The 25769-nt window shown below is 38.0% G+C and overlaps 1 protein-coding gene across 1 annotated transcript; it reads left to right on the top strand.

Moving 5' to 3' along the window:
• The first annotated feature begins 726 nt into the window (after positions 1 to 726).
• Positions 727 to 25672, top strand: sntb2 (syntrophin, beta 2). The gene is made up of 7 exons (XM_039656667.2): positions 727 to 1490; positions 8056 to 8257; positions 11211 to 11418; positions 14551 to 14693; positions 15906 to 16102; positions 19319 to 19497; positions 23578 to 25672. The coding sequence occupies exons 1-7, from the start codon at positions 944 to 946 to the stop codon at positions 23668 to 23670; spliced, it is 1569 nt and encodes a 522-aa protein (XP_039512601.2). The 5' UTR covers positions 727 to 943; the 3' UTR covers positions 23671 to 25672.
• The last annotated feature ends 97 nt before the right edge of the window (positions 25673 to 25769 follow it).

Below are 25769 nucleotides of genomic sequence, written 5' to 3'. Positions count from 1 at the left end.
CATTAAAGTCACTGTGATAGTCTATAGCTAATATAGTCATGGTTTTCTCCAGAGATAATTTAACTAAATTAATAACTTTTTACAACAAAAATGAACCATCACTGAACTTACTTAAACTGGACTATGATGCTATTTTTTGCAACAGAATTGGTTGCATTATTTTCCTGTTATCTCTGTAAAGCTGTTTTGAAAAATCTGTATTATAAAGAGTGCTATATAAATAAAGGTGACCTGACTTGACTAGTCAGTCAGTATCAATCTACTCATGCCTAATAAATTATAAGTGTCTTGGCAACAGCAAAATATGTATTAGGCTAATGAATTTTATTGCTTGGCAGATTAAATTATTTATGTGGTGCATTATTAATATTAATGATGTATTTTTCATTAATTGAGCACTAGTCTATTTTACCTCATAACTATCGGTGGCGTTTTATCAAAAAAATATTAAATTTGAATAAATTAATTTTCAATGAGAGAGGCGGCGATTAAAAAAAAAGTTTTTTTTTTATCCATTACCAAAAGAAAAAGGCCAATAGTAAATAAAGCAATAAAGTCCATTAATACGGCCATTACAATATTTAACCAAAATCAATCTAGTGTTCTCTTTCCCCTGGTGAATCTCTGCTTATCACAAACTCCAGCGGATTGATGTCACTGGCATTAGTGGGGAAGGAGGACACATAGTTGCAATTCCCAGCCCCTCTCATGAATAATTAATTGATCCAAATCTTATAGTTATCTCCGCCGTCCGATCTAAGGATGTTTATAATTTTATAATTTCATCGTGCAGTGATCACAAATTCAAAGCGCTGCAGAGATAAAGCGATGTTTTAACTTATTATCAGACATAAATCGGATCCGCTCGCTTCCTCTGGGGAAATGTGCGTGTGAGTGGGTGTGTCGATAGAGTTTAAACTTTATGATGAGTTAAAGTTTGATCATGGCCGTGTGGACCCGCGCGGAGAAAAAGGGTCAACTGGACCTGCTCCTGAGTGACCGCTGGGTCCGGGTCTCCGCGGAACTCACTCGGGACACTCTCACACTGACGGCGGAGGGCGAACCGGGCGGGCCCGCGGGATATTCGGAGCACAACTCGCATTTAAGAAACGGCGTTTCCAATGGCAACGAACAGAACCGAGATGTTTTTCAGAGCCGCGGGCAATACGACAGCCCGGGTCGGTTCAACGGGACCGGTTCAGACTCGGAGTCGAGCGGTTACTGTGACCCGGCGGGGCCGGAGGGGGTTCGGAGGGTTCGGATAGTCAAGCAGGAGTCCGGCGGACTGGGGATCAGTATTAAAGGGGGTCGGGAGAACCGCATGCCCATCCTCATATCCAAGATCTTCCCCGGTTTAGCGGCGGATCAGAGTCGAGCCCTGCGCGTCGGCGACGCGATCCTGTCCGTCAACGGCAGCGACCTCCGCGACGCCACGCACGACGCGGCGGTGCAGGCGTTGAAGAAGGCCGGGAAGGAGGTGACGCTGGAGGGTAAGACGATCACTCGAGCCGCGGGGCTTCAGCAGGCCCGCACGAAGCGTCTGATAATGACACACAGTTAGTCATTAGTTTAGGCATTATTTTGAGTTCAAACGGTTTTCAACTAGCAAGCAGTAGTTATTTTGACTATATAATTGCTTTTGGCTTGCTTTGAGCTTGCTCAGTTGGGGTTATTTAGTGTTTAGCAATGTTGTTGATCTGTGTTGTGCTACTTTCATGTTATCAGTCAGTGTGAAGCTGCTTTGATACAATCTGTATTGTGAAAAGCGCTATATAAATAAATGTGACTTGACTTGACTTATTAAAAGAAAGATAATTTAGGTTGATACGAGGTCTGAGTTGTTACATTAACATTTGAAAATCACTCGCAGAAGTTATGAAACTTATAGAAGTAACGTTACATGATTATGTCTAAAATCTATCTTGCTCCAATAGCAGATGATTATGACACAGATTAATGTTATTATTTGCCCAAACATCCTGTGTGAATGTGTGGGAATGGGATAGAGAGGGATATTGACAGTTGTACTTTGTACTTGGCTATCAAGCTAACGTTAATCTTTTTTTTTTTTTGTAAAGACATTGTAAAGACTGTTTAAACATTTTCATAATTTTTAATGTCTCCACAAAATCAAAATTTCATTTAGTTTTTTACAATTCCTATTTTTCTGTGGAATGCTGCAGTTAGGCCTATTTATTCTAAATTATTTCTCCGTGCACACTTAATTTATTTTGTATAAATGTGTCCTTGTTATCTTTAATAAAAAAAATACATTAATTTAGTTTTAACTTAGTTTTAATTAACTTAGATTTAACACACCCATTTTCTACAATCCAATCGATTCTCAATGGACAAAATCAAGTTCAACCTACTTCATGCTTTTTATTGTTGTTGTTTTTTGATGGAAACATGGCTATTGACACCGATATAACAAATCGATTTGATTTCAAATCACAAGCTCTTGATTTCATTTTGATTTGTTTGGTTGTATATACAGTACGGTACAGCACATATTAGTTTTTCATTAGTCTCTTAAAAGAATTTTGTAAATATGCATATTCTTAACTCATTCCAAATCAAATAGACCACCACCAGTGCAACATTGAGATCTGGAGACTGACTGTGAAGAATGTGGGGCGCAGTGGATCAAAAGACACATGCCTTTGGTGGGAGAGACTCGGGTTCAAATCCACTGTGAGACACCAATGTGTCCCTGAGCAAGACGTTGCTCCAGAGGCGTGCGACCTCTGACATATATAGCAATTGTAAGTCGCTTTGGATAAAAGCGTGAGCTAAAAATGAATAAATGTAAGTGTGGAACAGGTCCGCATGAGATGGGCTCTGCTCACAGTCACACATACATTATCCTCTGTGGCACTGGCCTAATTAAAATCAGAATTATATTTTATGGTCCTGGTGGATCTAATGAGATCTTAAAATGGCTTAGAAATGATCCAGTGATGCTGCTGTACCAGTACTGGAATATTCCACCGAAAAGCTGAAAAAGCTGAAAAAGATATGCATTTACAACATTGAGATGCTGTGAGATTTTTAAAGGGTTAGTTCACCCAAAAATGAAAATCAATCATTAATTACTCACCCCCATGCTGTACCAACCCCGTAAGAGCTTTTTTCGTCTTCGGAACACAAATGAAGATATTTTTGATTAAATTTGAGCGGTGGATCACTGCTACATTGGCTGCCTAAGGAATGAAACTTGACAGCCCAGAAAGTCAATGAAGAAAATGTTTAAATATTCCATGTGACTACAGTGGCTAAAGTATAAGTTTATCAAGCGACGAGAATACTTTTTGTGCAAAAAAACAAACAAGTCGTTATTTTTGTTTGTTTTTTCGCACAAAAAGTATTCTTATCGCTTAATAAACTTATTGTTGAGCCAATAAGTTTAAAAATCTAGCAAGTTATTGTTGCGGCTAGATTTTTTAAACATTTTTATTGGAGATGTTTTAATCCAACCAGACTGTTGATGTTTGAGAAAGCACAGCCACCCTTATATTCTTGTTCTGCAAATACTTGCACACGTTCATCAATCCAAACTGAATTCCTCAAATGTCTCAAGTGTTTTTCTGCGCCAGCATCATTAAGAAACTATGTTTGTGTCGTGTGTGTGTGTGTGTCTGTGTTTTTTCTTCATACAGTCCTTTATGTTCCAACTTAGCTAAATGCTTTAGCTTTCCAAATATTTAAATATATAAGAATTCAAGTATTTTATGTCGGTCATTGATTTTAATGTGGGTTTTGGATTTTCCTAGTAAATGTTAAGCTTTCCAATGCATGTATGCAAACACACAAACACACAGTCGTACTACTGTACATTCCACAAAAAGAAGCTAAGTAAAGCAGTTTTTAGGGAGTAATGCAATAACACATTAAATTTAATAGTTGCAGACCCCAACACTAGGGGTGTAACCGCACACAGAAGTCACGGTTCGGTACATACTTTGGAGTCACAGTTCAATATGAGTTTGGTACAACAGGGAAAAAGCAACAAATCCTCAATGCTCACTTATTTTGCACAGACAGTAGTGCACATTACAGCTTGTTCCACCTAGCGGCGTTTAGTCCTACCTGAGGTAGTGGTACGTTTGACTGTTTGCTTGTCTTAATATTTCTTATAGCTTCCTTTACTTTTATACTTCTACTTTTAGTAAGGGATAATGCACATCCAGCCAGATAGGGTGATGAGGACCCTGACGCCAAGCAGAGTTCAAGTTAAATCTAGACGAACATTTAAGTGATACAGTATACAGTCATAACACTTATTACACTGCATTTCACCACATAAATAAGTATGGAGATAAGAGATATTGATTCAGATTAAACCTGTTAAAATTGTACCTGTTTTTTATCCTACAATCTAACAGTGTACTAAACAATAGTCACATAGACCCCATTTACACCTGGTATTAAAATGCGATCTGTATCCAGATAAGTTATCCGGATAATAAGTACCGATTCCATTTACACCTGGCCACATAAATGTGTTTTTGCAAAACGGATATAAATCCGATCTTCAACTCCCGCGTTAAATGCAGATTTATTGGATTGCACGCCACCAAAAGCAACAGATATGAGCTGCATTTTATTGATCATCAGCTAATTTCCAAATCAAAGACATCAATAAGAGAGTGGCAACAGCGCCTGTAAGATAATTTCGTTTCTTTACTTGAAGATGAAGCGTCTGTGACTTACTTTCACTTTTATTTGCGATGTTTGCACGTTGGCTTGATGAATAGACGCTCAGCTGCTCATCTGAGGTGATGCGTGGCACAGTAGCGCCGTCATATATGACTATAACATGACATATAGCCTATATAACACGCTCTCACTCGTTTATTTTTTTTTTTTGCATTTTTGGGAGGAGTAAAATATACATATGTGGTTTCAACAACCAGATTGCGTTTACACCTAGTAAAGATCCGGACACAATGCGAGCCAGACTACCTCCAGATGTGGTCAGGCAGATCCGATCACGATCCGATCACAACGCGTTTACACCTTGCATTAACATGCGTTTTTTTTATTATCCGGATAACTTATCTGGATACAGATCGCATTTTAATACCAAGTGTATATGGGGTCAAAATGGCACCAGCTGTGTATGTATGAAACGAGAAAGCAGGTCCATGATACTGGATGGCATAATTAAGTAACTGTACACAAAATATTGATTTGACTGAATTTTAAAGGGGGGTTGACTGCTTTTTTTTCTTTGCATGATTGTGTTTATGGGGTGCAATGTAACATGTATTCGTGGTTTTTCGTTTTTAAAAAGTCTTATTTTTTCATAAACCTCACTTTTATTGTCAGCCGCGCTCTCCTCTTTTCTCGAACGAGCGGTTCACTTCCTGATTCTATGAAACCGCTCCCTCAGAAACACGCCATGGGCTCAGATTGGTTAGCTTGGCCCAGTGTGTTGTGATTGGCTAAACTGTCGCTCACATTATCCGGAAGGTTAACGCCCATTACCTTTACGGGCTAAACGTGCACGTCATGAGCTCCGGTCCAGATGTAAATATGCGGTTTGAGGCAGAATCAGGCCGAGAAATCCGCGATGAAGAGAGTCAAACAGAAACTCACCACACACGGCTCTTAATAAACGTTTCTGAATGATAATTTGCTAATTTTTTTTAACTTTATACACGTTTGTTTAACACAATAGCATCTGACTGGAAACAATAGCAACTGACTGGCTACTAATGTTATACTGTTATAGCGTTGGAATTAGTTTACGTTCTTGATCAAATCGAAAATAACATCATAAAACATATATACATGAAAAATACATTCACAACATTAGTACTTATACAAAATTCATCTTTGTACGCGTTTGTCGTAGACACAAAATAGCATAACTAATAGCCTAGTGGCAATAAAGCCAGTGCTGGCATTTGAAAAAAATAAAACACAACGGCTACTTCTGGAATTATACATGCAAATACATTTAAAATGATTAAGTCTTAGCCTACTTACAGGTTGTGGCCCAACAACTGCTTCCTCTGGTTTTAAAGTCGGAACTGCTTCATGTTTTAGTAACAGTTTCTTGTTGAATCCGGTGTTGAAGATTCTGGAAGCTGTTTTCCGTAAAATGCGCAGCACAGAGAGCTAGATTACGATCGTCGTTTTCAGGAACATAATCAAACATAAATTGTATCCATTGTTAACGAAGTACAGCGTCCGTAGGAAGCTCGAAGACATAAGACCTGACAGCTGGGTGAACAACACACTCGACGAGCTAGAGCTGCTGAAATATGCGCATGTCCTTTTCTGCATATTTTGAGGAAGGGGTTGATGCAAATGTGTAGGTTAGTGACGTACCATAACCCAGCTGTAGTCCCAATCGAGTCGTTTTTGTAGGCAATATACTTCCTGATTTTTAAAAGGTGATATCTCTGCTTGCACTGAACTTTCAGCGCTTCAACTTTGCAGATACTGTTCATGCACCAACAGCAACATTACACACTATTTAAAATGAAAAAAGTGAAATCGCAGTTAACCCCCCCTTTAATATTTTATTAGCTCACCAAATGCAAAACTTCCACGAAGAAAAAGCGTTATTAGCTAGCGTGTATCACTGCTGACTTCAGTGACCTCAGTGTTCGTCATCTGAATGTATACACCGAATACATGTAGCCCCTTACACCCCTACTCAACACTGAATATATATTTATTCCTATTATTAATCCGTATAGTATCTTAATTTCCGTTAATGTCTTTTTTTATGTTTAAAATAAAAAAATGCATGAAATACACAGATGTTTATCAAACATCCTCAATATAAATATCCACATCCTTCTGAAACATTTTTTGTAATTTTCAGGAACATGCTTGACAAAAACTAGATATGAAGTTTAACAATAAGATTTGACATTGTTCCACCAAACTGCTCTCTGTTGGTTTAGAGGATTTTCTTCTCCAAACATCCCTCTATCATTTTATTTCTTAGCTTATTGGTTTTATTAGTGTTGTTGTTTTTCCTTATTCATGCATGTGTCCTTAGCAATCTAATAAAGCGTCAATTAGGGCTGGGGTAAACGATTATTAACTAAACGATTAGTTGGGCGATTATTTTATCGATTAGTCGACTAATTGGACGACTAATGCAAAGAATATTTTTTTCTGCTGCTCAATTAATAAAAACAAAACAATATCTCAAATAAATACTAGCATACTGAATCAAGATACTATAAGCTGGCTAACGTTAGTCTAATGTTATGTATTTGAACACCATCATTATAACTCTACAACCGCCAAAACCGTGTTATTAAAATATTTTTTACAAACATTTTTTTATCATAGAGAATGTTTAAATATTAATATCAGCTGAGGAGGGAAACGGAGGCGGAGTTAGTGGTGCGATCGGAGGTTGCTACTGCTGGAGATGAATCGGGAGAGGTTTCTGCACCCGTTACTGATCAGAGCGTGTGCTGACACGGAGTAAAGCCTTGTTTATACTCGCAAGACCAGGAAGACTGTGGCTGGCTGTGTGTATGCCTTTTTTTTGTAACAGCGCGCCCGGCGCCGCGTCCGGGAGCAACTTCAAGCCGAATCTGCCCAAGCTTGTACGTCTAACCACACCGGCACCCAGTTTGCGCATCTAAATTGCAATTTTTTTTCTTAAGGGTTTGTTTACTGTGTGTGATTCATTTAATGGATAGCACATTCACTTCTAGTTGTCTTCGTCCTCTATTCTGCAATGTTTCGGTCTCCCACGTGAGTGTGGCAAGCTGTACCGCCGGGAACATGCAAAAAATAAATAAATAAAGAAGCGTCGACGCAAAAATATGACGTCGACGCAATTTTGACGTCGAATCATCGACGCGCCGCTACAGCACTAGCGTCAATAGACTTTAAGCAGTAGCTACAATATGTTTATATAATGCAGTATGTATGAAATGGATTAGTGTACGTGTGTTATTAGCCCAGGGCTGTACATTGCAACCTATACAGTATGTGACGAAATGAATGCAGTGTTTTTCTTTTAGATGTTCCTGATGTTGAGTTGTCAGTTAAGGCTGTATGTTTTGTGTGCAGTGAAGTACATCAGGGAGGTGTCTCCGCTCTTTAAGAAGTCCTCTATGAATGCAGATCTGCCTTGGGATGGACATCTTCAGTCTCCAAACCTCAGCGGCAGCGACGAGTCGCCCAAGAGCAGTGTAACTCGTGACAGAAAGGTCATCCCGCTTAAAATGAGCTTCATCAGTCGAAACCTCACCATGCCTGACCTGGAAAACAGGTGTGTTTGTGTGTGTGTGTGTCTGTGTGTAAGATTACAAAAGTAACCAAAAGCAGCATTTTGTTCCTGGGGTTGACTGTCATTCTACCGTAGCAGCTACATTTTAAATTGAATCTCATAAAAACATATCCAGGTTATGTTTCACACCGAAATGAACTCTAGCTTGCTGTGAATTATTAGTTCAACTAAATATTCATGATATTACAATGATGACAGTATTTGCTTAATACAAAGAAAAATGGTGATATAAATACATTGAAGCTCAGGTATTATTTTGTACATTCAAAAACATGATACTTAACTAATTAAACCAATCACATGTCATGATGGTTGCTTCAATGGGGTGTGGTCCTGGTCAAGACTGAATGTCAGAATGGGAAAGAAAGGTGATTTAAGAAATTGAACGTGGCATGGTTGTTGGTGCCAGACGGGCCGTTCTGAGTTTTTCACAATCTGCTCAGTTACTGGGCTTTTCACACACAACCATTTCTAGGGTTTACAAAGAATGGTGTGAAAAGTGAAAAACATCCAGTATGCGGCAGTCCTGTGGGCGAAAATGCCTTGTTGATGCTAGAGGTCAGAGGAGAATAGGCCGACTGATTCAAGCTGATAGAAGAGCAACTTTGACTGAAATAACCACTTGTTACAACCGAGGCCACAACACGCACAACCTTGAGGCGGATGGGCTTCAACAGCAGAAGACCCCACCGGGTATCACTCATCTCCACTACAAATAGGGGTGGCATGGTACATGAAAAAACACCCGACCCGTTCGGTTCGCTTGTCTCGGTTTGGAGCGTGTGTGACATGTGTTTTCTTTTCGCGCGACATAAGCTTGTTCGACTTGAACCGGCGCTGCACAGAGCGACCGGTGAATAACATCAAACTAGTGCGAGAGTGACAGCTCCGTATGCTTTTCAATCACTTTCGCTGTATTTGATGTCATTACCGATCGCTCTGTGCAGCGCCGGTTCAAGTTAGTAAACAAGCCAGTAAAAGTGGAGTATGGAGCGCTGCAGGTCACGGCACGCGGAGAAATGGCAAGTGGGAGAGATGAGGGAGTTGGAGGATGCGCTGGCAGCGTATAAGTCTATGGTATAAGTCCAGTGTGTGGGAACATTTTGGATTTCATGTTATGATATTTTAATAACGCTACAGTGGCACTTTATGTTTAGATAAGAGCTTCAGTCAAATGTTTCCAAATCCTGCACTTTAATTTCAAGTGAAAAAAACGTACCCTCACTCTCTGGGAATAGAAGCATTGTTGATACTGTCTTTTGTGTTGAGGTTGAACTTATGTTTCACTTTATGTTTATGGCCTTTGCTATTGCTATAGCTAATTATAGGCAATGAGGTTTCATGTATATTGACTTATTCATAAAAGACATAAAAGTTAATTTCTTTGTGTAAATAAGATTTGTGTGATAAAAATGCACAAGTTCTTGTAGACGTAGTGATACACATTCTCCTTTTTTTGACAAATAAACGAAAAGCATGTCGATGTCTTCTCTCTTGCAGTGTCAAAATCTCACCTAGCTTTCCTCTGAGATAGTCCCAAAATGTGCTTAAAGGGTAACTAAACCCCTGGTCAGAGCTTGACTCCACCCACTGCTAATATTTGAAAATGCTGAAAAAGTGGGCTGACCCCAGCGGAGATAGAGGGTCGAAATAGATGCTAAAACACTCTATCCTTATCGTTTTCAATACTTACAATACCAATTCCTGACTCCCTACAGTGGTTTTGACGACACAAGATGGTTTTTATGCTGCCAAGGGCGTAGCTCGCGTGGTGAGCTGAAACCAGCGTACGTCACAAAGTGCGGAACATCCAATAGGAAAATTCAACTGCAGTAGCCACCGTTCAACCTGAAGAGGGCAGCACTAAGACGTTTTTACAACATATATTGTAGAAATAAAACACTTTATAAACAAATGTCAAAAAGTTACTCGAATCAATGACTGGTATTAATAAAGATCCATTCTTACAGCTCATTAACTAAAAAAAGTTGGTTGAGTGTTTAGTTACTCTTTAAAGTCAAAGAGTCAAATTCAGTTTGTGCATGATTGCATGAATATCATTTTTTTTATACTGTATCCTGAAGTGTGGATAATTAAGCTATATATCACATTCTGAAGTACATTTCTGGAGTGTTAAAGATTAAAAGAAAAAAATAACAAGAACTGTACAGAACCGAAAACCGTGACCCTAAAACCGTTTCGTGAACCTTCCCACCGCTAACTACAAATATGAAAACGAGGCTACAATTTGCAAGAGCTCATCAAAATTGGACAGTTGAACACTGTAAAAATGTTGCCTGGTCTGATGAGTCTCGATTTCTGTTGAGACATTCAGATGGTAGAGTCAGAATTTGGTGTAAACAGAATGAGAACATGGATCCATCATGCCTTGTTACCACTGTGCAGGCTGGTGGTGGTGGTGTAATGTGGGGGATGTTTTCTTGGCACACTTTAGGCCCCTTAGTGCCAATTGGGCATTGTTTAAATGCCACAGCCTACCTGAGCATTGTTTCTGCCATGTCCATCCCTTTATGGCCACCATGTCCCCATCCTCTGATGGCTACTTCCAGCAGGATAATGCACCATGTCACAAAGTTTGAGTCATTTCAAATTGGTTTCTTGAACATGACAATGAGTTCACTGTACTAAAATGGCCCCCACAGTCACCAGATCTCAACCCAATAGAGCATCTTTGGGATGTGGTGGAACAGGAGCTTTGTGCCCTGGATGTGCATCCCACAAATCTCCATCAACTGCAAGATGCTATCCTATCAATATGGACCAACATTTCTAAAGAATGCTTTCAGCACCTTGTTGAATCAGTGCAACATAGAATTAAGGCAGTTCTGAAGGCGAAAGGGGGTCAAACACAGTATTAGTATGGTGTTCCTAATAATCCTTTAGGTGAGTGGAAATGATGCTGTGTTTCGTACAGGTTGTTGGAGCTTCACTCTCCAGACGGCCAGCACACTGTGGTGTTGCGATGTAAAGACGGCGCCACTGCTCACTCCTGGTTCACGGCCATCCACACAAACATTGCTGCCCTATTGCCACAGATGCTGGCCCACATCAACTCCTTCTTGAGCAACCCTAGTGCCAACACACACTGCACGGTCAAGCACATCGGCTGGCTGGCAGAGCAGGTATCTCAAACACACACATATACACTGAATGTCTCTGGTTCAGAACGATGATCAAAACATAGATTGAGTAGATCGAACCCATCATCAAAAGTAGGGCTGGGCAAAAAAATCGATTTTTCGATTAATTGTTTTTTAAAATGTGTTAGATTCAAAATCGATTCTCAACGGCCACGAATCGATTTTTTCCATTTAAAGGGCTCGCGGACGCGGTGCTGCATCTTCTCGTCTCTCTGCACTAGGCAAGCGCTGCAGCTGTCGATACACACACGCGTTCAGGAGTCCTGACATGATGGAATATTCACTTAACAATCGGGCCAGCATTGCATCGTAACCTATGATCGTAACGTTTATCATTTTCACGTCTTTTTGTGTTTTACAAGCAATGTTAAACCATCCCGTGCTCGCGCACTCTCAGAGATGTCTTTCACTGCGTGCACAGTAACGTTACAGCCTAAATCTGCCTCACAAACAGCTTGCCAGAAACAAAAGTTTTATCCCTGGATTATATCACTTTAACAGTTAAAACACACGACATTATGTCAAAACTCTGGTCTTGGTGAGTAACCTCGTAAAGACAGTCGGTAATGTCTTAAATTAGCATTAAACGTGTGTGACAGAAAGTTAATGAAACAGTAATGGATTCGCACACTAGTTCTTAAAGTGAACGCAGCCATTTGTGTCAGTCATTAATTCTGTTGTCATAACAACAGAATATAGTATTAATTGTAAGCAATCAGAATTAATAGCCTTTGTATTTAATTCAGTCTGGACTAAAAAGACTATCCAGTGTTAATTTACATTGGATTACTTTATTCAGTTTCTGTAGTATTTCTGACATACCCAAAAAACTACCCCAAAATGTCTCTTAATTTGTGTCTTTATTCTATTGTATTTATTTGTGCTACTTTTTTAAATTTAATTCAAAGATTGAAATCAAGCTTCCATACATAAACTCTTAAAACAAAAAACAAAAATAAACAAAAAAATTACATTACCATTTAGGTAAGATCAATGTAAAAAAAAGTCTAAATATTTATATATTTATTTATCTATATCTATCTTAAACATAAAATAACATGATACTGTTTGATCAAGCTGTGCGACTGTTCTGACTTTTTTTGCACATTGCATCAAAATCCTGTTTATTCTTTGTATGCATTTAGTGTACCTAAAATAAAAAGAGTTTTATATACAGGTTTATGGCTCTTAATTTCTTTGTATTAATTAACCACTAGTAAACTTATGTCCACTGTTCTTTTTTTATAAATATAGGATTTGTATTACATCTTCATTATAGTCGAATCGAGAATCAAATCAGGAATCGAGAATCGAAATCGAAAATTGAATCGAGAATCGAAATCGAATCGAACTGAGAGCTTGTGAATCGAAATCGAATCGAAATTGAAATGTGAATCGATACCCAGCCCTAATCAAAAGCTTGCTCCATTGTCCATCTCTTTGTGGGTTCAACATCTTCTTCGGTAGGGCTAGGTGCTATGATCACAATTCTGTTTCACGGTATTGTCATTTATATATGTAGTTATTCTGGAAAATAACTTTTACTTTGTAAATTATTTATTTGGTAAACTATATTGATAAATATAGTAAACAGAAAACACTCAACTTTTAGATGAACTGCCCTCAACTGATTGATATTAAATACAACTCGTAGGTGCAATTCAAATTTAAATAAAGTGTTGCTATATTTTTAAATCTCATGTTCTTGTTTTACTTCATCAATCAGTTTATAATATCTAAATATTTTATATTAAACTATTCTATTCTTAATAAATGACATATAGTTGCTTTTAGTTTTGTTGGATATTAGTAATTTTAGTTGTATTGTTTAAATCTGTTCCCTGGGTCAGTTCTTCTTGTACTGTTTTAAGGGGTTTGTTTTGCTCTTTTTTGTGATAACTGGCAACCTTTCACCAAGAGAGGGACGAGTTCAAAAGTGACTAGAAGGAGCTTTATGCAAACTGAACAGCAGCTTCGGTTAGTCTTGACTAAGTAGTTTAAATTATACACACCTTGTAACTGCGTCATTATTTTACTGTAACCCTGTGAAGACCGACACACCACCGCTCACACCTTTCATATTCGCCTCTCAGTGTGTGTGCACTTTAAATAATAAAGTGCTTGCATTTTAATGCATTGTATTTTTAGGGCTTGCTTTTTATGGGCTGAAATTCAACATGGTTTAAGCTGTGAATATTCAAAACATTGCGCACACATTTTCACTATTAAAAATTCAATAAACCATACTCACCTTTCAGATTTCACTTCCAAAATATAAATTCTGTTTAGAAATAGAACCTATAATATTTGACAGGCAATTTTCGGTCAATTTTATTTCACTTTACTATTTAGCTTCTACAATTTCAGTGGTTTAAATTCAACAGAAAAAAATCAACATTTCACATCCGGGAACTGCAGGAAAAGCAGAGTTATTTATGTACTAGAGTTGTTTATTTGATCAAATATCATGAATCTTGAAGGTGTGCATCATGCCTGACACCTACATGAGCACTTTACAGTTAGTTTTATGACTAAAAGTCATTCTTCTCAAATGCTATTGAGGTTACAAACATGTATGTCAATGTGGTATGTAACTTTAGAGACAGTCTCTAATGAATATATATCACTGGGAAACGCTAAGCATGAAACTTGAAACCGGGTTAAATTAATATTCTGAGTCCAACTGATCACGAGCTGAGCACGCATCGCATCAGATTATATGTTTATTGAATTAAATCACAGCCTTTTGCAATCTGACAACGGCACCTAGCCAAATCATGCTTTCATTTTAGGTTGTTTGACATGCGTTGCCAAAGCAGTAACGCAAAACACAACATTAGAGACCTTTTATGTTATTATGAGAAGTTTAAAAATACTTTTGAAACCACAGTCTATCTAAGGAATGGGAAACACTGGTATGTGCGTGCAGGTGAAGTACTTATATATCGACATTCTTTTTTATAAAGAGCTGTGCGATAATACATTTGCATGTAGTTATGTTCCAAGCAAGACAGTTGCCTAGTTTACAGCATTAGTTGAGAGAGGTTTTTTCCTTTGCATTTGGAAACTGTATGGATTATGAATTCAGTGGCTGATTGTTGTGTTTGTGTTTAGCTTGAGCTGGATGGCAGACGGCATCAGCACAGACGTGTCATCATGGCGCTCACAGAGAAAGACATCTTACTGTTCCAGTCAGTGCCGTGGACGTATGACAGCTGGACCTCTCCACTCTTAACACACCCACTACTCGCCACACGGTACAGCTCTAACTTTAGCAAAGTTTTAAAGGGTTAGTTCACCCAAAAATGAAAATTAAGTCATTAATTACTCACCCCCATGCTGTACCAACCCCGTAAGACCTTCGTTCATCTTCGGAACACAAATAAAGATATTTTTGATTGAATCTGAGAGCTGGATCAGTCCTACATAGGATGCCTAAGGGACTGGCTCTTGACGGCCCATAAAGTCATTAAAGAAAAGGTTTAAATATTCCATGTGCCTACAGCGGCTCAATTATAAGTTTATCAAGCGACGAGACTACTTTTTGTGCGAAAAAAACATAAATAACGACTTTATTCCACTATTCCATTACTTCCTTATGGGCGCATGCGCGAGAACTGAGACGAGGACGTTCTTCTCCTTCGACTACTTTTTGTTACCGGCTGCTCACCGCTTAGGAGTTTTACCGCCACCTGCCGTATAAGATGATGTGCTGATATAGCTGGAAGCGCAAAACTTTCTGTTTACAAGCAGAGGAAGATGCGCGCTGTACATACGCTTTTCAATTTGCGTATTTTCCGCACTATAAGGTGCACTTAAAAGCCTTTAATCTTCTAAAAAAAACGACAGTGTTCCTTATAATCCGCAGCGCCTTATATATGGATCATCATTTTATACGGTAGGTGGCGGTAAAACTCCTAAGCGGAGCAGCCGGTAACAAAAAGTAGTCGAAGGAGAAGAACGTCCTTGTCTCAGTTCTCGCGCATGCGCCCATAAGGAAGTAATGGAATAGTCAAATAAGTCGTTTTTTATGTTTTTTTTCGCACAAAAAGTATTCTCGTCGCTTGATAAACTTATAATTGAGCCGCTGTAGGCACATGGAATATTTAAACCTTTTCTTTAATGACTTTATGGGCCGTCAAGAGCCAGTCCCTTAGGAAGTCTATGTAGGACTGATCCAGCTCTCAGATTCAATCAAAAATATCTTTATTTGTGTTCCGAAGATGAACGAAGGTCTTACGGGGTTGGTACAGCATGGGGGTGAGTAATTAATGACTTAATTTTCATTTTGGGGTGAACTAACCCTTTAAGCATTCGCAATTTAGTATTTCCACCCTATCTGTGACCCCTGCATTAAAACAGGCTGCTTAGCATCTTTTTTTTATTTTATTAAAATATAAATAAGTTTAGCCTCTGAATAAACTCACACTGTTCTGCCTTGGCTGTTTTGTATTTGGCTCTGTCCACAGGCTTGTTCACTCGGGCAGCGTTCGCAGTTCTCCGGCTCTGGGTGCAGATTTAGTGTTTGCTACACGTACAGGCACAGGTCGTGGGATCGAGTCTCATGTGTTTCGTGTGGAGACGCACTGGGATCTGTCCACATGGACACGTGCACTGGTGCAGGGCGGACATTCGGCTGCTGAACTCATCAAAGAGGTTTCCATAGGTGTGTATTTTATTTAATATTCAAATATTAAATGCTGAAATGTATCCTATTATTAATATTTACCACATTACACATGCTTATGGATCGCCAATGGCACTATAGCATGTGGTTGTTGTTACACGTTTGGTCCTCTAGAGGGACATCTAATACACATTTTATTCATGCTGAATATGGTTGAAGTGCTTCCGATGGTTTTCGGCTGATACCTCTGCGAAAACACCACCAAAAATTCTGGAACTTAGGCCCCGTTTACTAGGGTTGGGAACCGAGAACCGGTTCTTTTCCAGAACCGGTTGTGTTTTTGAAAAAATACCGGAACCGTGCAAAAAAAGTTTCGGTTCCGAAAACGGTTCTGATGCCGATGCGATATCATCATGTGGGCGAAGTGCTGGGAGTAGAAGACGCCGTCTTATTCCTAAATGACAAAAACTTCACCACTGAAGTTGCGATTTGCTCTCACACGCGCTGCATTTGTCACACACAGACACACGCACGCTGCGCGCGCCGACCACCGAGTCACTCTCTAGCCTACATTCAAATCTGTTTGCGCTGAGAGAGAGAGAGAGCAGTTGTCGATATGAAACTGCTTTACAATCACACAGTCTCAATATTTATTTGTTTCACATATTCAAATGATTTCCGTTACAGAATTAGTGAGATTATAGTTTGAGTAAACATTGACGGTAGTGGTCAAAACAGATGCAGTCCGTATATTTTTTGTGTTCAGAATGTACAAAATATATACAATGAGCGAGTGCATCATAATGTTTTTTTTTCAAACCGTGTTTTTGTCTTATCTTGAATCACTACGTAAAGCCTGTAATAAGCGTTAATACTCGGACTTCTTTAGACTGGCCGGCGGATCGCAGCTGCTGCGGAGTAGCCCAATGCCTGCGTGACTCGTCATGGACATAAACAGAGAGAAGTAGCTCCGGCAACAATGTTCTTCCCCAAGACGCATGCAGTTCTGTTTATTAACTGCTAGAGCGCCGATTTATCCAGTAATGAAATAAGTAAAGTCTTTATGAATCAATCATTCAAACCGTTTAAAAAAATAATCTGTTCTACACACATATGTGTGTTAAAGCATATTCTATTTCTTCTGAGAGGGTATTCTTCACTGTTGGAGATACAATAAAGGAGAGGTCTAAATTATTATAGAGAATGCAGAATTTTTTAATTTCCTTTATATATAATTTTTTTTTTTTGCAACGATTGCTTAATAATATTTTGAGTTTGTTTACATTACCAGTCTGTTAAACTAATTTGTCATGTACTATAAGAAATAAACACAAAAAGGATTTTTCTCTTACTAATATTTTTAATTGAATGGGAACCGGAACCGGAATCGTTTGGCGGAACCGGAATCGGAACCGGAACCGGAAAATTTCTCACGATTCCCAACCCTACCGTTTACACGAAGGGAAAACGCAGATATTGCCCTGCGGTTTGGCCTCTTATTTACACGAAAACCCCGTTTTTATATTTATAACGATTATTTCTAAAACCTCCAGCCAAGGTGGAGATTTCTGAAAATGCCGGTTGTGTTGTTGTATTAGTTAGCGTTTTAGGTTCTCTATTCGATACTGAGGATTCTGATTGGCTTGCATGGCTTTTTCTTTCTCCCTACACTGCCGCTCATAGGTTTGGCATAGATATGATGGCGCTCGACGGTGTATTTATGTGAAAAATAATAATAATATCGTGTGTGCACGATGTTATTTTTGAAAACGGAGAAGGGGAAAATATTTGTTTCTCTAAATGAACACGTTTTGTGTAAACGGCTTTGTGTAAACGTGGCCTTATATCGTTCTTTTCAGTTCGACTAGACAGTTCCAACAAGCTCGATGCGCACCAAATCCGTTGAGATATTTGCGTTTTTCGCAGGCGCTTTGGGGAGTGCTTTTTACATCATTAAACATTTAGGCTACCATTTTTTACAGTTGTTATGATGATACACCATGGGTAACGTGCACACTTGTGTAACTTTATTGTTCTTCAGACAAAACAAAGACATTTCATTTCCACATGCTTGTAAGCCAAGGTGGCGAAAAGGCAAGATTGCATATAAAAGAAAATTTAAAAAATATACATGAAAAAGCAATATTCAAACAGTAACTTCAGCATTCGACTAATATTCATTTTTTTTTTAAATATTCGAATTTCGTAATTTGTTCCAACAGGCCTAGTGTGTGTGTGTGAATATACAAATAAGAAAGGAATCTACCCTACACTAAGACCCACCTTAAAAACTTTACAGACCAATCCTATCAATCCAATCCTAGCAAACATGGCCGTCCCTGTATTATTATTAGACACATTTGTATTGTTTTTGTCATTATGTAAGTCATTTCATCATTTTGGCATGAAATGAAAATTCACCTTATCAATTTTCTAAATTCATGTTATAGATCTTATTGTGAATGGTTAATGTAAGTTTCCTTTTTTAGTTTGACCTCATAATAATGAAAAAACTCGATCTTCTAGTGAAATGACATAACAGACTTGTCTCTGGTGACATGAGCAGGACTTTTCCAATCATTTAGTCCGCCCCTGCAAGCTTGTGTTCATTTGCCTCAAGTTTTGAGTGCAACAACCACATCTTAACATCCAATCAACAACAGCCTCGTTTGAAATGTTAATAGGTTTATGTTTATTTATTTAGTTTTGTTTTTATTGTTTTTTTGTTTTTATTTATTTATTGTTGCTATGATGGTTAATAAATGTTTTCTGTACTCATACCAATTGCACTGAAATGATGCAGTTTTTAATCGCAAGACTTTCTGTAATTTAACAATTATTGAGTGACTGAATTAAAGGACAGATAAAATGCATGTAATTAATTCATTCATTAAAATGTGCTATTAAAATGTAATCTTACAAGAACCAGAATAAAGTGTAAGATTAATATCCATTAATATTTATGTACATTTTATTGAGAATTCTCGTTTTCTTTGAAAAGTCCAAATTCATACGCATGGGATGTTCTTTAACACTTGTGTGAGTTACTATGGGGCTTATATTAGCACAGGGATAACTGAGTGGATTGAGACATCTTACTTTATTTTCCTGTGGTGTGGAACAATAGCTGGCTGGAGGAAATGTTGGAAATATTAAGTGTTTTCCTTCCTGAGTTCCAGCCAGGCAATAAAATATAGTCACATTAATTCACCCTCTCATGGTTCATATCTTTGTATGTTTGTCTGCACTCCTCAGGCTGTGTGTTGAACGGACAGAACGTTTGCCTGATCCTGCATTATGACAGAGGTTTCACCGTGACACGGGAATCTGGTCAATCTGTGGTTTTTCACTTCCCCTATGAGCGGCTCAAAATGTCAGCGGATGATGGAGTCAGGAATCTTTACCTGGACTTTGGTGCTCCAGAGGGCGAAATGGTATGGCATGAAATATGATATTTACCTGTGATGTGAGATGGACGTACAACTCTGAAGTCCCTAATGGCATTAAGAATGAAAGTCTTATGGTCTACTCTTAGGGCCCTATAATTTCCGCGATCACGGAATTGGCCAATTAACGCGGACTCTAGTGTCAACGCGGAATTTCGCAGGAATTTTACATATTTGGAATGAAATTCGGTTTTTGTGTGGGAGAAGAACGTATGTCTGGGGAAAATGCAGAGAGACGGGGAAGCAAATCTGGGCGACACAACCCCTCCCGTCATTTCAGCCCATGCTGCATCAAAACAATAGCTGCGTTTCCACTGAAAGCATGGCGAAGCGGCTCTCCACGGCTCTGCTTTCGTCGGCGGAAAAGTTAAGAAACTCGTCGCACACACACTCAAAGTCCCCTCCATGCACGTCTGTCTATGAGGTGCCGGACCGAGTGTGTGCCCGAGTCGAGAGCGCGCGAGAGAGACGAGACATCATGCTCAACAGTGCGAGTGAGAGAGACCGAGTGTGTCCAAGAGAGCGCTCGACTACGCGCGAGAGAGACAGAAGCTGCGTCCCAATGTGCATACTATGCCCGAAATAGTATTGACGGTAATGTCACAAACTATTTAGGATGGATAGTAGGCACATTACGACGCAGCTAGAGTGTGACTTTTATTATAACTTATATAAACTAATATCATTTATTTTTACAGGACAGTTTAAAGCTGATAACCATATATTTTGTTGTTACTTGAAGTTCTTAGAGTGCAGTGTTATGTTGCATCATGCAGTATTTGTCATTTTAAGAGTAAATGCCTATTTTATTTGTGTACATTTTAAACATTAACATTAAAAGCAACATTAAAAGCTCTTTTTACAACTAAAATAACAGTTAAGGGTAAAAAAAAAACTGAATTCCCAAAAAATTAAAACGGAAAAAACGGAATTTGGGAAAAAATAAAACGGATTTTGGGAAAAAATTAAACGGATTTTATAGGGCCCTATACTCTGACTTCTGATCTATTGATATATATATATATATATATATATATATATATATAATTATATTCAGGGGTGTAACGGTACACAAACATGATGGTTCGGTACGTGTGGGCATTTTAACTGCGTGATAAATATAAGCAGTACGGCACAACGGTTCATTGTCTCTAAATTATGACCAGAAATGGATAAATATTAAAGGACAACGCCGGCGCAAAATGAACCTTTGGTCTAATAAAACATTGGTGCCTAGTCAATCTTTCTCTGAGATTTGTTTTCATGATAATTGAATGTAAAGAGTTTTATCTCTAAAAACTGTTTAGCTTATAATGCTAGTAATGGGGGCATTGACTAAGTAAAAAGAAATCGCTGGTTTATACCACTACAGGGAACTACACTGCGACCAAAATGGTCGCATATGCGACCTTTTGAAATCCCATTGCGACCCTAATTTTTAATGGGTCGCAAATGTATCACTGACTATTTTGACGGGTCTGTTTTTTTTAAGTTTCTTTTGGGTTGTATTTAATCTTCTAAAACATGTCGTATCGTCCGCTTTTTGTCCCGCCAAAGCCTTTTTTGATCGCGGTGAGTGTTGTAGAGTAGAATGACTGATGCGTTATTGCGTTTGACAGGGCGCAAACGAGCTGAGAGAGAGAGAGAGAGAGCGCCCTGGCCGCGCGCGCACTATCACGTCTTCACACAACACAAGCGCTGTCTTGCCCTCTCTCTCTATCGCGCGCATATTATTCAAATGACATGATAGTAAAAGGTTTGTGTCTTTATAATAGGCATGCTAATCATAATCATATAGGCTACCATCTGAGCCTGCATGGCGGCAGGAAAAAGACGCAGAGATGTAATACACCGTGTCTCTTCCTTACATCAAAGGTAGATTTGCGGTCTGGTGTTCGGCTGATAAACTCTGCCATGAGCTAACTAATTATATTGCTAGCGCTGATATTGACATCGACTAACGTTATATGATCACTAGCAGTTTTTTAGACTAACGTTAGTTTTTTCATAATCGCGTGATTCGCGTCAAGACACCTGATTGGCTAATACTACACACTGAAGATAAATTAAATGTTTTATTAAATAATTACTGAAAATATCCCTCTCTTCATCCCAGACCCCAAACATGACATACAAAATGTTGTGGAACAGAAACAACCAGAGATATATTCATAAGCTATCATTTTATTGTCATCACAGCTTTCCAACAGTCCTGCGTATGATTCTACATTGATTAAAAAAGAAAATCAAATGTGTTTTAATGGTAATTATTTTATACGGAAATCATGTATTTATAATTCAGATGAGAATAAAGTTAGGGTTAGTTAAAATTAAGGAAAACAAATATATTGATCTGAAATATTGCAAATTAATTTTACATTCATTTAAGTACAATTACCAAACATATATCAAGGTCATTTTGTCTTTTTATTAATTTAATTAATAAACTAATTATATAAAACTATTGTCAGTGCACTACAAATAAACTGGTTCTATGCCTTTATTAATAAAACTTAAACAACTTAAAAAATACGAGGCTTAAGACATTTATAAAAATGCCTTCTGCATTTTTGTTTTGCTTTTCACTCCATTGTACCGAATCGTACCGAACCGTCTGAATGTCTGAACCAAGGTATGAACCCGACCCAACCGTGACTTCTGTACCGTTCCCCCCTAATGCAGTTTCATTATTATTCATTACTATCCAGAGTGCAGCTTACTATAAATAATTTGTGCGACCAAATCATGTTTTGCGCCAGTAACTGAAAAAGTTAGTAGCGCAAGTGCCACCAGTGGAAAAGGTTAGTGTAGTTCCCTGCACTAACAAGGCTCAAAATAGCCCCACACTAACTCAGAAACATAATGAGGGTCCATACATGCAAAACGAAGCATTGAGAACTTTGTACGTGTACAGCCCGTTTAATAAGAAGATATTTTATAAAGACTGTTCACTTCGTGTATACAGACAGGAGCCATCTTTGGAAAACAGACTCGATAAGTCGATCCCCGAACGTCGTTCATACAGTTCAGAAGTTCGCTGAACTTCATACAGTTCAGTTCACTCACCACGTTGTTCGTGGTTTGAGTTGTCGAGTCTGTTTTCCAAGATGGCTTGGATACGGAGTTTACCTTGGCATATTGGTGCTTAACCGTACTCATAAACATAAATAAAGAACTAGTAAATAGATCAAAAGTACATGTCTACAAAAAATATACTGCAGATTTGACTATGATTTGACGTTTCTCACGCAACCTCCGTGTCCTAAAATCCAACAATGCCTTGCGTTACTGGGATTCGCTGGCGTCACGATCCTATTCTCTACAGAGATGGACCATGGTGAACATATTTAGACAGTTTGTGAACCTCTGTTTTGTTTTCAGGGTTTAATAGAACTTTCTAAAAAGTCCAGTACAAACGTTACATTCACTCATCAAGGGCAGCTGTTGCTAGGCAACAAGAACAATCCTCCGTATGCCAGACCGTCCCATTGAACAGCGCTTGTTCCGAGCTTCATGACCTTTGAAGTCTGCATCATTTAAGTAACGCAGCCTCTGAACTGGGACACAGCTATAGACCATTTTGCAAGATGTAAACAACACTGGTCCAGAAGCACTTCCTGTTTCAGTTTTTTAACACTACATATAATCTGGGATAAAATACAACCAACAGAACATATAAAACTGAATCAAAAAGTTAAACAAACATCTTTAAGATGTTTTCTTTAAATGTGAAATAAAGAAAACGGTTACAAACTGAAACAGGAAGTGTTTCTGGACCAGTGTTGTTTACATCTTGCAAAATGGTCAATAGTCTTGCATCCATTTTGACATGCTTTTCGTCAAATGAATGTGTGTAAATTTGTTTTATCAAAAAGCTTTTGATCATATTTTTTTGCCAGCATGTTCTGAAGATGATCAGAGCCAATTTTACTGAAAAATGAATGGGAAACCTTATGGGAAATGGGAAACCGTGTTTTTGAGTGAACCATTGTGCATAAACTCTTAATGTCAAATGTTTTGTAGAAAGGAAACTAAAGTTAGGACTTTTTCTTTTTTTCTCTTCTGTAGGTGTTTGAGCTTCACTCGGGGCCGAAGCCTGTGGTTTTCGTGCTTCATTCCTTTCTCTCCGCCAAACTGGCTCGCTTGGGACTGCTCACATAAAATCTACAGAAGATGATCGAGGTTCATTTATTTCATTGGTTTATTGACCGCTACTATTTTACTCAAGCAGTGTTTTCATAATTCCACTTGTCCTCTAGCCGTGTGTGTGTGTGTGGCTTTCTAAAGCAGAATACAATCTTATTTTCCTCTGATCAGGAACACCAATTGTGCCTTTTCATCTAGAGTCAACAAGCTTTTACAGATATTTTTCGAGGCTTAAGATCACGATAAAGCTTTGCAAAATAACCAAAATGAATATTCTTGTATTATCTATGTTGTTTTTTCATGTAACTCTCTTGTATTTATGTTTATATGTATTGCATGGCAAAGACTGTTACATCTATGTGTTATAATCTTAAGGAATGTAATTTGAAAATGGCAGTAACAGACTGCGGTTCATATATGGAGAAAATGAAGCTTTAAATACATTCTCTCATTACTGACCAAAAATAACCTCTCTAAGCAAAAATTCTCCTCTACAAGGTATTGAATAGGATTTATTGAGTTCAAAAAACATTTTGAAATCAATATAAAGTATAGGAATGTTTTATATCTGTTATATCTCAACTATTTGTTCTCATTTATGACCAAACCAGCTCCAGGCCTTGATTATTTTTGTCCTTTTCCACTGTACATTAATGTACTGCCACTCGATCCGCATTAGATAAGTGATTAGTCCTCATTACGGGATTCCCAACTCACTAGAAGTCTGCACGTATCAGCCGATTTTCTGATTTCCAATGTTTGGAAATGTGAAGAAAGTTAATGAACTTTATGGAGGAATAATTTCTAGAGTAATTCTTATTTTTCCAGATATAATTAGCTCTTAAACAACTTAGCCTTTTGTGAGTACAATCTTTATAAAAACGACTTTCAATCGTCCGGTTTCCATGCAAAACTGAGAAGGTCGTGGGAATTCGTTGGTCAGAAAGTGTTATTAGCACTGATATGTGGTTTGTTTTGGCAAATTTGCTTCGTCTGATCAGTAATATCAATTATAGCATCATTATATATTCTTAATTAACATGTTAGCTTTTTATGTATTGCATGTAATGCAAACTGAGTTTGAGCTCATTATCTCCTGTAGTAAGCCTTTAGACTTTGTAAAATCAATCACAGACGCCATATTGGGGCAGTACTGAAAACATTCCTTCGAAACCTTCATTAGACAACATGCAGAATGGAGGCAGTGTGTTTTTGTAAGAAGAGACTATGAACAATATGACAATGTATAGAGGTATTAATGTCTTTTAGATGATTGTAAACCGCATTCCTTCACAACCATTGCACAAGGTTGACCGAAGCAATATTTTAGCACAAGAGTCACTCCACAAGCAAGATGGTTTGTTCCTTTTTTTTTTTTTTAAAGGACCACAGATACAATCTCTGTGATGTTTAAGTGCCCTTCAACTTTTATAGTCTAATGTATGTACTAATACAATAAAGATTTGAAAATGAGAGGGAGTGAATTTGTGAACATTCAAGTGAATTCTTGGTTTCTTAAAGTGTCTATTAAAGTAAAAGATGACACTTTTGCCTGTAATTACTGATTGTGTTGGTGATCCCTCATAGTTTAGGACATCTTATGTGCTGCCTCATTAATTTCATTAACGTGATGATGTAAGACCTCTTACTGAGACCCATTGCATTGTGCATTGTCTTAGCTATGAAACTGTGTTAAAAACACTTGGCCAGGTTAATACATTGCACTTGTGTAAGAGATATGTTTGGACCTGTCATCAGCCTAATATTTGACATGACAATGAATGTACTTTGTAGACCCATAGATACACGCCTCGTTGCATTATTTATGTAGGGTTTGAGTCAATAGATTGATTCTTCTTTATTTTGAGGAAATGTTTAAACCAAAGTTCACTTGTGGCAGCTTGCAGTACACAATCAAATACAAAAAAAGCAAATTTGTTTGTGTGTATGATAACTCAAAGCCTGTAACCAGAAGCTATGCATTATGTCTGTATGTAGATTTCATATATAAATAAAACATCCTAATTAAATGAGTGATATATTCATTTTCATTACATGGTATCACTAATATAATATTATGTTACATTACATTACATAATAAAGCTATGGAACAA

Source organism: Pimephales promelas, chromosome 25 (genome assembly GCF_988280905.1).
Source record: "Pimephales promelas chromosome 25, fPimPro1.hap1.1, whole genome shotgun sequence".
Taxonomy (NCBI): Eukaryota; Metazoa; Chordata; class Actinopteri; order Cypriniformes; family Leuciscidae; genus Pimephales; species Pimephales promelas.
This window is presented reverse-complemented; position numbering and strand designations above follow the sequence as displayed.

Excerpts from the sequence above, each read along its gene's own strand:
- sntb2 (XM_039656667.2), top strand. The coding sequence starts at position 944 with ATGGCCGTGTGGACCCGCGCGGAGAAAAAGGGTCAACTGGACCTGCTC. Across the intron at positions 1,491-8,055 it reads GAAGGAGGTGACGCTGGAGG|TGAAGTACATCAGGGAGGTG; the intron begins GTAAGACGATCA and ends TTTTGTGTGCAG. Across the intron at positions 16,103-19,318 it reads CATCAAAGAGGTTTCCATAG|GCTGTGTGTTGAACGGACAG; the intron begins GTGTGTATTTTA and ends TGCACTCCTCAG.